The following is a 13,311-nucleotide window of genomic DNA, read 5'->3' as shown; positions in this document are numbered from 1 at the left end:
ACTTTTCAGGCTACAGTTCTATGATACCTCACAATGGGCATTTTCTCCATATTCAGGATGAGGCCATCAGTGACCAGCACTGTGGAGCACATCATGATCCCATCTTTTTAGACGAAAGTTACAACCCCATGAGCTCTGGTGTTAGAAGCTAGTTTGCCTAGACTCATAGATGGTGGTTTCAGAATCAAAGCAAGACACTTGAGGCACTCCATCACCAAATGGAGCAGCTCATCCTTGCCTTCAGCTGTAGGTCTCCACTGTATATGGCAAATCAAGTTATTTTGGTGATCCATGTGAAAGATAACCTTTTAAAAGACACCAGCGTCCATCCAGATCAGTGAAGAGACCTTCTTATGTGGTGACAAAGTGTCTAGTACCAACAGAAAGAGTAGGTTACCTGGATGTGGCAAGGAAAGGATGGTCCTTCAACAGTTCTCACTTAGGTCAGCTAAAACAAATTGTAAAGCTGCTCTCTGATATGTCACACTGATAGTTAAACCTGGACTAGGTTAAACTACTCTTCACTGGGAGTGTAAGGTAGGTTAAAGCTAGACTCTCTTTGCTGCTATCCAAGATGCTGGTTCAGAGCATTTTAGAACCAGACACTGAAATGGTCAGTCTTCTTCCCAAGATGCAACTTTTGAAGGTATTTCTGTTTAACCTTGTCACGTATTATCATTCTGTCTGGGAACTGTTTTCTCACTCTGTTAAATGTGTATATGCCTCTTGCAGTATTCTTTCATGAGCACATGAATTATTCCCTTCTATCTGCAGTGATGAAAAAGCACAAGTATTGCAAAACTACAAAATTCATGCCTTGGTAATTCTATATCAATGTGTATGACAGCAAACACATTAAGTGCTACTGAATGATGTAGTAGTCTGTGTCCTATATTTTACTATAAACAATGAAAATTGGAACTGCTCTACAGAGATCACTTATGTCATATTATTTCAGAAGGTATAAGCAGTATAAGTAGAATAGGTTCTATTCTGTAGATGAAACTGAACCTCAAATATGAACTTCTGGTTCAGTCATGAACAGTAATGATTATGCTTCTTCAGTACACTACTTAAGTCTTAGAGAAGCTTGTATTATTGCTTCTCTAATAAGTTTTTGAGCCTCTAAAAGGATTAGTTTATGTTCTTAGGAAATACAGAAATCCAAGAAAAAGTGATGTGTAAGTTACAACACATGAACCCAAGAGAAAGAATGTACAGCAATTTCATTGTGATTAAAAATGTGACAGAAAATAAAACTCTTGAAAATATTAAAATATTTTAATCGGTTTTTTTAAATGTTATTACTTTTCTTTTAAATAGTTGAAACAACTGAGCAATTTGGCAAAAGAATACATTTTTTTCTGAGAATTAATGAATGCCTAGAAGGAATTGACAGTCGTAATTTACAATACAAAGCTTGTAAGGAACTGCCAGAAAATCTCTGGGGCAAAGGATGATGTTGCTTATTTGAAAAGAGCGGATGATACACGGCCAATTAAGATTGATTTATTTTGTTGATAATTTCTGGATTAAATATTGGAAATATTAAATAATTTGTATTTGCAACATATGTAATTACTCCATTTATAAAATTTTAATATATTTGCTTTTGAACTCCTGACCTGTTTGCAATATTACGTATTTACATTCCATATGCAGAATTGCATTTTTCATAGTTCTTGATTTATGTTACAGTTTATATTGTACAATGTATTTAGTTAAGACATGTTAATGGTATATATAACATTTCTTCCAAGAAAATGTATGTCGCTGTTTTAACAAAATAGATTATATGCTAGTATTATGCATGCATTAGTCTAAAATTTAATGTTAGAAACTGATGCTGGGGCTAAAAAGGAAAATACATTTAATTATTATAGAACTGCTGCCTGGAATCACAATGTAAAACATTTCAAATGTTCATGTGCTAGAAGACAAAGAATGATTAAAGTTAAACTTTACATTCTACTATAAAGGCATGCCTTCATGCCAAATCAGTTTTCATACTTGGTTCATAGGACAAGCTTGATCCCATACATTATCCTGGAATAAAAATACTAAACATAACAAAAATACGTTTACAGTTTTTGCAGAAACTACACAGCTAAAGGGAGAAGAGCTTTATGTTTTTCTTCCTTATATTTGCTGTTTTCAGAATTCTAAATACAGTAGTATAAAGAGTTGATATGGTGTGCTACTGCTAGTGACTAGTACAACAAAGAAATCCACATTTTGATACAGAAGTGTAGGTATAAGGAGACTTACTTTGCTTATAAAATGATCTCATTTTGCCAAGAAGAAACCAAGATTAGATCGTAGAAGATTCTAATCATTTAAATTACCCTTCAAAGAAAAAAAAGGCATTTTATGAAGGTTTTGAATACTTTTTCTGTTTGACTAAAATAAGAAGTTATGTGTATATTTGGACCCATTTATAAAAATTTCAGTACTTGAATATAGAGAAGGATCATTTGATACAATTACTTGAGCAGATTTTTATTGTTGCCAGTATTCAGCTTTAGAAAATGCATGTTTCAGCCAGAACACAAGATTAAAAGAGATTATCTGTTGCTATTACTGCATTTCCTATCCTCTTTTTACCAGTCTTTTAAATAAAGAAAAGACAGCTTTGCTGCGTGTCAAGAATCAAATGGCAGCAGATTTGGAGAGACTTCTAAATGACCGTGAGGTAATCTTCCTCTTTTAGCATTACTACCATAAGTGCACTTTCTTGCTACTGGCCCTTAAACCATGGAGAAAAAAATGGTTTACTTTGGTTCAATTTGTGGGGTTTTCTTGTCTGTTTCGTTTTCAGCAACACAGGTGAACGTGTCTGTCGGGTACTGGGGAGGGTCTCAGTTGTACTCTCAGTTGTTAAATCCTCTCTGATGATTTACTGTCTCTGTTCTTTCTTTTCTTTTGCCTTGAACAATGCTTGGCGATTGCAGGCATTTAACAAGAATCTAGATAAAGACAGTGAAATTGATACACATGTAATCTGCAAGGTCTACATGTGCTACAGTATGCCTCAGGGATCTCTCTGTGCTTCCCAGTCCTTGCAGCCAAACATTGGACCCAAAGCATGTTCAATTCATTTCCTATACTCTTGAATCCCTTTTCAACTCCAAAATAGGGGTTAGGGAGAGGAAACAAGACAATAATTACACAGGTTTCCAAAAAGAGTTAGGGTACTTTTTTGTGTACTTACCTGAGTTTCATCTGAGCAAGAATCAGGGTGCTAATGGACTGGATTATACTCTCAGATCTAAAAGTATGCAAAATTGTGCCATTTAGGGAACCCTAAAGGCTCTTGGAAGATTTTTATCTGAACAATCATAAGAGACTAATATGTCATGGCATAGGAGAGAAAATCTGCAGATTAAATGTCTGAAACAAAGGATGAAAATAAATGAAGTTTACTGTAGGAATCTGAGAATGTGAATAATACCACAGAATTTTCTGAAGCTAAAGAGTACTGAAGATATAAAACCAAAAGCTGACCTAAGCAGCTATTAAATCTTCTCCCTGAGCTGCTGAATGATTTGGCAAGGATTTGCAGAAAAAATACATTAAGAAATGAGGAATGAGGAAAAACAGTGCAAATTATAGATACAGAGTGATGGGACCTCACTACCCACTTACCTGTTCAGAAAGTGGTTGTAGAGGCATATCAATAGTTCTTTGACAACATCTTTCATTTCTCTTACTGGTGAGAGAAAAGATGGAGAGATTGCTTTCAAAAAAGCTACAACTCCCCTAAATTATCCTGTCAGAGTTCAGATTATCACTCATTTTAAAACATTATTTTCATGGAAAACTGACTATCCACCTCCCAAAGACTCATTCCACCTCCAAAACTGTTTTCCTTCATCTCCTTTTCATGCTATTCATCACATTCCCTTCTTAGATCAGTGAAACAAAATCCTTGTCATTAATTGGTCCAAACTAGTTTGTCTCTCCCAAGCACTTAAAAAACTCCTTTTTGTTAGAACCAAAACAAAACAGTTTCACTGGCAGCTGAGTCTAAGTGAGCCTCAACTCAAATGAAAACTACTAATTCTGTTTGCTGAGTTCCAAACCAAACTAATCTATGATTTAAACATTTCTAGATAGTTAAATCTTACCATTATATTCATGCTTTATCATATCCTTACATTAGTGATATGAAAAATACTCTGAGGAAGCATGACATAATTGTATAAACATGTAGTGTTTTTTCCAATTTTATAGGCCCTTGGCCTAATTTCAAATTAATTTCTTTCAAAAATTCCAGTTCCTACTCTTTCTTTCCCAACCAGGGGTGCTGCCAACTAGTTAGGCTCACAAAGCAATCACACTTGGGTGCCTAGTTTTAGTAGTGTCATATCAATGAGCATGCATTGTAGCTGATTAAAAGCCGTAGAAAGTGATAAAAGAAAAATTTTGCCATGTTTTCTAAGAAAACTGTAACATTTCTAACTTAAAACTATGCAACATTTTTTACATCAAAACGACATTAGCCCCTGTACGTACCCTCATAAGCTATTCCTGATTTGCAGCGGTTTGCTTCTTTGTGTCATTTGACCATTCCAAATTTTGAACTGTGTCAAACAATCAAGGAGGGCTGGCAGAGGAAGGCTTGGTTGAAAAAGAAAAGCAAATACTTGAGTCTGAAACAGACTTCTTCGATGTTTCTCATAACCTGAATGTTAAGAAATTGATCACATATTTCCAAAATCAGTACTGTTTTCTGAAATTTCTTTTTCCATCTGTTAAAAATAGGACATATTACTCATACTGCTTTTGTCAGTGATAATGTTTTTTAAAGATACCTCTGCAGAAAAGGATATGAATAAAAAATATGAAAAAGAAACATTAGAAGTTGCATGTTTGAGGGAAGAAAACTATGAAATGCCAGAAAAATACACAAAAAAAATCTCCTGAGAAACAAAATGCTAGCTAAAGCTGTTTCAGTAAAATGTTTGAAAAGAATAGGTAGCTTTTGTATTTGTGTGTAAGTTTAACTTTTGTCAATTCTGTTTCTTCCTAATGCAGCTTTTTATTTTTTTACTTCTAATGCAGACTTTTTCCAGTAGTTTTACACTTTATGAATTTCTCTAAAAGGCAGTTATCTCATGTATTAAAATCTTTGTACAGGATAGTGAATTGTCTTTGACTGTACTTCTTTGCCATCTTAATTATTAAAAAGATTTAAATTTGCAGTAACATCACAATTTTCCAGTAATTATCCTTGCTGACAGAAATAAAGAAAACAAATTTTCTCACTTCGTGTTAATAAAGGGTTAACTGCATTTAAACAGATTGCAGTTTTAAATAAAACTGACAGGCAACCTGTAAATACAGATTCATACACTTTGAAGAAGAAAAGATGAATTACGGGTTTTTGTGTTTGGTACGCGCTATCATGTAGCAGGGTTACTATCAGCCTTGTTCAGTCATTGCACATACTAAACTGTCATGTCTTGTTAGGAATTACCTTGTTGCTCTCATGTTTGCAAGTAGAAACATTAGAATTCTTGAATAGATAAACCTAAGATATTCATAGTTAAGATAAAATGAAGTTTAGGTATGTTAAAAGTAAGTGCTAAAAGTACAAGCAAAATGCCAAAACAATGTTAATGCTGTCTCCCAGCGACGTGTTTCAATAGGTGCACAGTTTTGACTTAAGGTATTCCAGCCTGTGTGGTCTCAGACTGTATTAACTCTTTTTAATGGAAAGTTAGAGTTTGAGGGGTTGGAAGGTTTTTTAATTTTTATCTCTTTTTGATATCAGCTATATTCATAATGCTGCTTTGAAGACTATTACAGCATTTTATACACTTTTTAAATAAAGAACTAACATTCATGATTAAGCTTCTCTTTTCACAGATTTTAATTTTAGAAGAAGAAAGTTGAAAATTATACTTTGAATCTTGGAAGAATTTCTGTAGGATTCTTATATGAGCTCTTTTATTACAGGAAAAAAATTACACTAAATGTTAATGTCATAAAATAGTTCATTATTTCAAATTACAAAGATGTCTAATTTGATGATGAATCTTATATTTTGCTGTGGGACATCAAAGTGAAAAATAGTTATTTGATTATGTAAAGCCTTAAAAGCTTCTGTCCACCATGAAGGAGAAAAAAGGAAAGTTGGGGTTTTATTCAGACTATATTCTTGGCCCAAATTCTGAATTGTTTCTTGGCCTGCTACTTCCTTCTGAATTAATTAGTAAATGAATGTGGAAAACAATTTAATCTAGTTTTTCATTTAGATCACTGAGAATCAGCTGGTAAGATAAAATTTCGTCTATTCTTCATGTGGTTAAATGCAAACTTCCCTGTAAGAGGGAGTTCAATAGCATTATCATGAATGAGCAATGTCTCGGATGATGCTGAGATCATGTTGGAGGTTCATAATAAAGCCTTCCCAGTGCCCCTTGTCTTCTCTGAGCTCTCACAAGGGTCTGAGGTGCATAGCCATTTGTACACCTCTTAGTGCAAGAGAGCAAGTTAATGCAGCCAGATTTTTCAGTTGATTTTAAAATAAGATATTTTCTATGTTTTGTCGAGGTATAATTATTTCATTGTTTTTCTAGATCCATCAGAAAAGCATAAAACATTGTTTGAAGGAACAATATGGTCTCCCATTAATAATCTTCCAGTAAATAGTGTGGGTTTTTTTTTTAAAAAGGGATACTTCAGATCTCCAGATTTTTTTTTTTTGCATTATTATTTGTAGTGTCTGTTCTCAGCTGAACTTCACACTGTTGACACTCTTAACTCAAATAACCAAGCCACACCAAGATCAACTTGTAGTTTTGATTCTTCCCACTAACTGATTAACTGGATGACCTGGCTCCATCTTTAGAACTTGTTGCCCATGTGTCTTTGTATAGTCGGGGAAGAATGAGTAAGAATGATGTTCCTTCAAAGAATAAATCCAGATGAGATTATACATCATGCCTTAGTTGACCCAATACCTATAACACTACCTTACCCCTTTGCTCCTGATTCTCCTCCTCCCTCCTCCTGTTCCACCAGCTTGACACACTTCTGATACTGCAGTAGGACCATTCAAATCGCTAAACAGAAACCTAACCTGGCAAAAAAACCCAAAAAAAAACAAAAGTGCATTGCTGTCTGTTAAGTTAGCAGTTTGAATGATCTTTGCAAAGAGTCCAGCAAAGAAAAAAACAAGTAAAAATATGTATATGTCAATATTACTTACCTGTGATAAAGAGGGCATTTCCAAAACTGTATAGAACACCAGCTTCTGTGCCATCCTTTATCTGCATCCAAATGTTATTGTTTTTGCATATAATGGGCATCTATAACTTAAATGCACTGAAAATGCAGTTCTCTGTTAAGTGCTAAAGTTAAGTGGGATGAATCCACGAAAGCTTTTTGGTAAAGCTCTTGATGCATGATTCCTTTTATCTAGTTTGTTGGTTTGGTTTTGGTTTTCTTTTTTTCCAACAGTCAGCCTTTGACTAAAAGAAATATTTACCATGATCTCTGTGATCCTGGCAATTCCATTGCCTTTCATGCTTGATGCAGTTGTTAGTATTTTGTAACATCAGAAGTGCAATTCTAGACTTTATCCATTGGCTTTCAAACTTCAGATGAAAACTTGGAAGGGCAGTCTGTCAGCACTCAAATGTTTGGCAAGAAGTTTTAGTAATAATTTCCTGAGGTTACATTTAAGAGGTTATAAATTTGCTATGCTTTGATGTATAGCATTGTACTATTTCTTCAGAAATTTAAGATGCAGATGTGTCATAATAAAGACAACTAATAATGTGCACAATTAAATCTATTTTAGCTTTTCCAATCCAAACAGTGTAGAAACTGAGTTCTAAAATCTTGAAAATTAACTAGATGTGGTTTATATTTTTAATGTGAAGTTCATAATCCACTGGGGTTTGGGGGAAAAAAAAGCAGAGCAAGTAGAATAAATGGAGTTCCTTTTATGTTTCAAATGGAAATAATATAGGAGATCTTTAAAAAGAGACAGTGGTGTAAGAGACACCAGTAGAAGACTTCAGTAGGTGTTCCTTCAAGTCCTAAGATCAACTTCTCTTTGTGTGAATATAAATGACATCATTTACACTATTTTTTAACCACTTGAAATCACCAGTATGTGATGCAGTCTGGCAACACAGTAGTTTTTAACCTAAAAAAGTAAAACTAATACTATGAAATCATTGTCATAAAAAATAGAAGAGAAACGTTTATTGCATAAATGCTGCAAATTCAGGCTGTTTACAATAACCATTAATTTCCTACAGTGCAATTGTTTATGCAGACATGATTCATTATCAGCCCATGAATATTGTACACCAGGTAAAAAGATATGACAACCTGCTGATATTTTGTCTGCTTTACACATCTGTGCACTCACCCTACATTAGCAGCTGTGCATACAAGTGATAGAATGTAAACTTGCTGAACTAGTCACCTGCCTTATTGGCACATTCATGTGTTACTGTGCCAGAGCTCTTCAAGTGAAGCTAGCAACCAGAAACTGTCTGCTAGGGGACAAAGTAGAAAACATGCAGTGGTAGTTTAAATAAACCTGGTTGATATCAATCAGTTAAATGGCTACAGACACATGGAGTTTGATTGCTATTTGTTTACTTAAATCCATTTAGCTTATGTCAGGAAATTTTTGTGTCACTCAAATTGAGTGGTAAATCTGTCTAAATATGTGTACCTGAATTGGTAGGAATCTTCAGCTAAATTGGGTTAAAATTTATATTGGTTAACCATTGCAAGCTCTTATTGTATTTAAAACATATTAAAGAATAAAAAATTCTTAGTGAGCTGTTCTTGCTGAAAATAGTCTTCCAGGTTAATACTAAAACGCTAATTGCCTGAGCACCTATTATGGTGAGCTTACTTTCCAATTGGCAGGTGAGGAGCATTCCACATGTGATGTGTAACTCACCGTTTATGAGTAAACCTAATGTTTTTCCTTTAAAACTCTGTTACTCTTTCTCCTTCCCAGGTTTTCACAGTTTCTTATCAATATGTTAGAGTAATCCTATTGATTAACTCAATATTTCTGTGGCCTTCAGCACTATAGCTGAGCACCTGTCTCACAAATATTTTACCCTCAAGTTAAGCAGAAAACTATTACTATTCCTGTTCTGCAGAAGCAATAATAAGAAATTAAAGAAATGCTCCTTTGTCCAAAACTCCCCTGTTTGTGGAAGAGTTTAAGAGTTCATATATCCTAATGCAGTATCTTACTCACAGCCACTTTTTGTTTCTATGTGTCTCAGTTCAAAAGCCTGAAAAGAAAATCTCCTTAGTGTTTATTTTTCCTAGCTAGACACAAATTAACGGTTTTCTCTAAGTCATCTTCTTATATAGGAATTGATTGCATTTTGCAAGCAGTTTCACAAACAATTACGTTTTCACTTTGTATCATTATGAGAATTTAAATTCACTTTTTAATCAATGTCTCTTGAAAAAGGCCACTTTCGAATGTCCTGCCAGTCTCTTAAAGATTAAGTCTTAAAAACTAAAAATGTGAATTTAAAAAAAGGGGTTTTTTTAATCTATAGGATGGATATTTTGTATTTTTTATATAATATTTTCTGGGAGGGAAAAAAAAGATAAATTTCACAACAGGCTGGAGGTCTTATGTGAGTGAGACTAAAGGTCTAGCTTATTTTGTTCTAGGAAGCAGAGGATGTAGTGGGATGCAAGAAAAGGAGATAAACATAAGGCAATATTGCATAGCATAAGTTAAGAACAGAAAATAGTTATTTCATTGTCTTTAAAATCTTAAAATTGACTTATTTTTTAGCTTTTGATAAATGGTTGCCAAATGCATTTTCCAAGTGTATTTAAGACTGGGAAAAGTCCACATGATCAAGAGGAGACACAGTTACTAATGAGTCATATTAGGATATGCATAGTTTGTGAAGGGCTCTAAGTGTTTTTTCAGAGCATCTATAAATTACACGGTTTCCAAGGATTTACATAAATGCTTATGAATGTTAGATTTGAAACATGGCCACATGAATTTCAGAATTTCATGACATTGTTCCAAAATTTTAATGTTTGCAGTGTTTGAGAATGCAGTAGTCTCTGTTCTTGCATTCATCTTATGTCAGTATTCTGCACAAAATCCTGGTACTTCTCAATAGTTATCCTGGTTTTTTGCCCACAAGAGTGAGAGTCAGATGTTTTTATTCTTTTTTTTCCTCCTTTGTGGAAATGCAAGGTGTCCTGAAGTATCTCTGCTTTACCTTACTTTGACCATTCCACTGTATATTACCAGGTTTGTCCTTCTTACTTTCGTCTTGCCTTTGTGGACTACCCCTCACTGCTAAATTCTCTGTGCCCAGATTTTAATTCCATCTCAGCAATGACCTTGAGAATTCCAGATAAATTTTCAGCATTTCATTATTAGTCATACTTTAAAGTCTGGCTAATACTATCCTTAGCTGTAATTAAGTTATGCTGAAGAAGATTGACTAGGAATAACCTAGGACAGAAAGCCAATATGTTGGATTTAGGAACCTGGAGAGTAGCAACAGCTGCCATCTGCAAAAAAACCGAGGTGGAGAGAAGTTCAGACACTCATAAAAAGCTTTGGAGTCGTAAGGGGGAGGGCAGTACGTGTTTAATCAGGGATGGAAGCTTAGTGGATAAAAGGAGAAAACTGCTTTGTTGGGGAGAGGGGAAGGAAGGGGTATCTGCAGGGGTTGGGAAGACACGAATGAAAAGATGTGATTGGTAACAGGTGCCTTCAAACAATCTCAATCTCTGCCTCTTCCCCCTCTTTTCTGTATAAAAAGATTGTACACGATAATGTCAAAATTATTTGTGTTTCTAAAGTGAGCGACTTCCTGCTCATCTATGTGCTGCAACTTGTTTTATATTTAAAAAAATGCTGATGTACAATGCTTAGCTCTCTTTTTAAATGCTAAGCCACAGAGTAATTATCATTTTTCTTATGCTACGTTTATGTTCCAAGATTCTAGTTTCTATTAATGTTCTGCATGTTTTCTAAGTAGATTACAGGAACATTTCTGCATCACAAGTAAGCCCCGGAGCTATTCTCAGCTTTAAGCTTGGAGAAACAAAGTGACATTTACATAGCTAAACGAGTGTAGAGAAGCTTCTGGCTCATTTTTTACAAAGAAAAATATGCTCATAAGCAGTAGTTCTCATCTTTTTGTTATCTATTTTGTTGCTGTCAAGCTTTAATAAAAAGTAAATTCTAAATAGTACTGAATTTAGGAAGAGGAAGGACTTAACAGCACTGATTCTTTTCTTTGAGCTGTATTACTCAGAATGTGTTACTATCTTTAATATATATTCTTGCAAGAATTATCTTTCTATTCACAGCAGTATACACTAAGCAGTTGTGTACTAAATAGGAGGTTTCATAGGCAAAATGCAACATATATATGGATTATGGGATGGAATTGACATGTGTATTTTAAATTATGTGGTTTTCAGAGAGCTAGAATCAATTAAAGGGATAAACTTTTAAACAAGAAATTGTTAATTGTAGATTAATATGAAATTGTTCAGATTTTCTCAACATGTATCCCATGTTATAGTCTTTTTTTCCTGGATTGGCTGTGTATATTTCTGTCTCATTCTACTGCATATCCAGCTGTGTAAAAATTTTACTTTTGTACATTTCATAGTAGCATTTGACTATTACCAAGTGGAAAGTGAATTTAAATACTCTCTAAGAAATAGCAAAGACAGGGAGAATTAAACTAGAATATTACCATTTCAGAAAATACAGTAACTTCTTAATAATGTATGAAAATAAGGCTGTTTGAGTACATTAGCATGCTAGCATCTGTTTCCTGTTAGGTGAACTTACTCAAGAAAGCATATTTTTTATTTAATGTTGAGCAACTGTATGTCACAATGGCTCAGATTAAAAAAAAAAGAGTATTTGGAGAATTAGTCCTAGTTACAATTACAAATATATTTCTGATCCACAATACAAAAGTGAAAAAACCTTAACAATTTGACGTGCTAATTCTGAATTATGAGACAAATTATTTCGTATTTTTGTTAATAAGTTAGAAATATTAAACTGTTAAGAACAAATTTAAGACACAGCTGCAATAGGCAGAGATTTTTATGTATCTAAAAAGACAGAAGCTGTTCTCTGCAGTGACTGGGACATTTTATTGTTGCCACAGTTCTAATGCATTCACCTTATAAAACTGGAAGTAGTTTGTAGAACCATATAGTCACAGATCTGTCAGTTCATTTTAAGGTTTTTATATGCACTGGGATATGGAGAACTAGTGAATTAAGTGTAGTGCAGAGAAGCTATCAACATCCTGCATATGGTCTGGCATCTTTCCACCACGCAGTTATCAGCTTCATTTGTTTGATCAGGACATTTCATACTGTCTTCCAGTTTCCAGCTTTACAGTGTGTATCCATGTGCCTTAGATGACCATATGTGCAATTCTCACACTGAAATTCTTGCTGACTTCTTGTATTTCCAGTACAGCTGCAATTAGGATGCAACTATGACAAATACGGTCTGCCTTTCTTGAAGGATTGAACAATGACTTGTGATGCTTTCTTGATTTCATAGGCAGTTGTTAAAATCTTCTTTGAGTTCTGTTATGGATATAGATTCTACTCCTGATAGGTGCAAGCTCAAGGAGTTCCACTGTTGAAGCTGAGTTTGCACCAGTTGTGCCATTGCTTCCTATCCATCTGCAGTCTTAAGTAAGGGAATGGACTGGCTGACCATTTGCTGCATTTTGCTGTCATGTCAAAATGGTACTTCTGCAATGTCTTTCTCCTGTTTCACAACTTGTCATCATTAATGTTACTGTCCAGTGTTGTGAATTGGTGCTAATGGTGTTGGTTGTTTTTCTACTTCCAGCCAAAAAAGGGAACTGATCATTCAATCCAGGCTATAGCCCATCTTCTGCAGTATGTCTCTAGCGGAAATAAAACCCCTGAAGGACAGTTATAAAATAACTATTTGTGTGAATTGTCAGCAGTTCTGAAGAGGAGACATTGTAGCTACTACTTTTGCTTGAGAGTCTCATTCCTTGATAATGACACATATGTCTCCTTTCTCTAGTGCACTCCAAAGTTTGAGTAGCATACTCAAATGTCAAAGTGCTGTATGCAAGTCATTGCATACGTTGAAAGGTTCAACCAGGTTTTGTTTCAGTCATTTAGTCTGTTGTTGTGCAGAAATATGTTTATGCCAAGAATCCATACAGTGAGCTTTGTTTGTTTATCTCTATTTTTTAACTGGTGAATTCCAGTGCTGTCAAAGGTACTGCCAGTGTGAAGATCATCTGAGAA

General features: G+C 34.5%; 1 protein-coding gene across 5 annotated transcripts in view; it reads left to right on the top strand.

Annotated features, from left to right (window-relative positions):
- Positions 1 to 13,311, top strand: part of PIBF1 (progesterone immunomodulatory binding factor 1) — a 108,431-nt gene that overhangs the window by 82,465 nt on the left and 12,655 nt on the right. For 3 of the 5 annotated variants that reach the window (XM_064408592.1, XM_064408591.1, XM_064408595.1), the window contains one exon: positions 2,608 to 2,692. The exons of 1 other annotated variant lie outside the window; for it this stretch is intronic. In XM_064408592.1, coding sequence (XP_064264662.1) covers positions 2,608 to 2,692 — 85 coding nt within the window. One more of the 5 variants, XM_064408593.1, reaches the window with a different exon arrangement.

Source organism: Passer domesticus, chromosome 2 (genome assembly GCF_036417665.1).
Source record: "Passer domesticus isolate bPasDom1 chromosome 2, bPasDom1.hap1, whole genome shotgun sequence".
Classification (NCBI taxonomy): domain Eukaryota; kingdom Metazoa; phylum Chordata; class Aves; order Passeriformes; family Passeridae; genus Passer; species Passer domesticus.
This window is presented reverse-complemented; position numbering and strand designations above follow the sequence as displayed.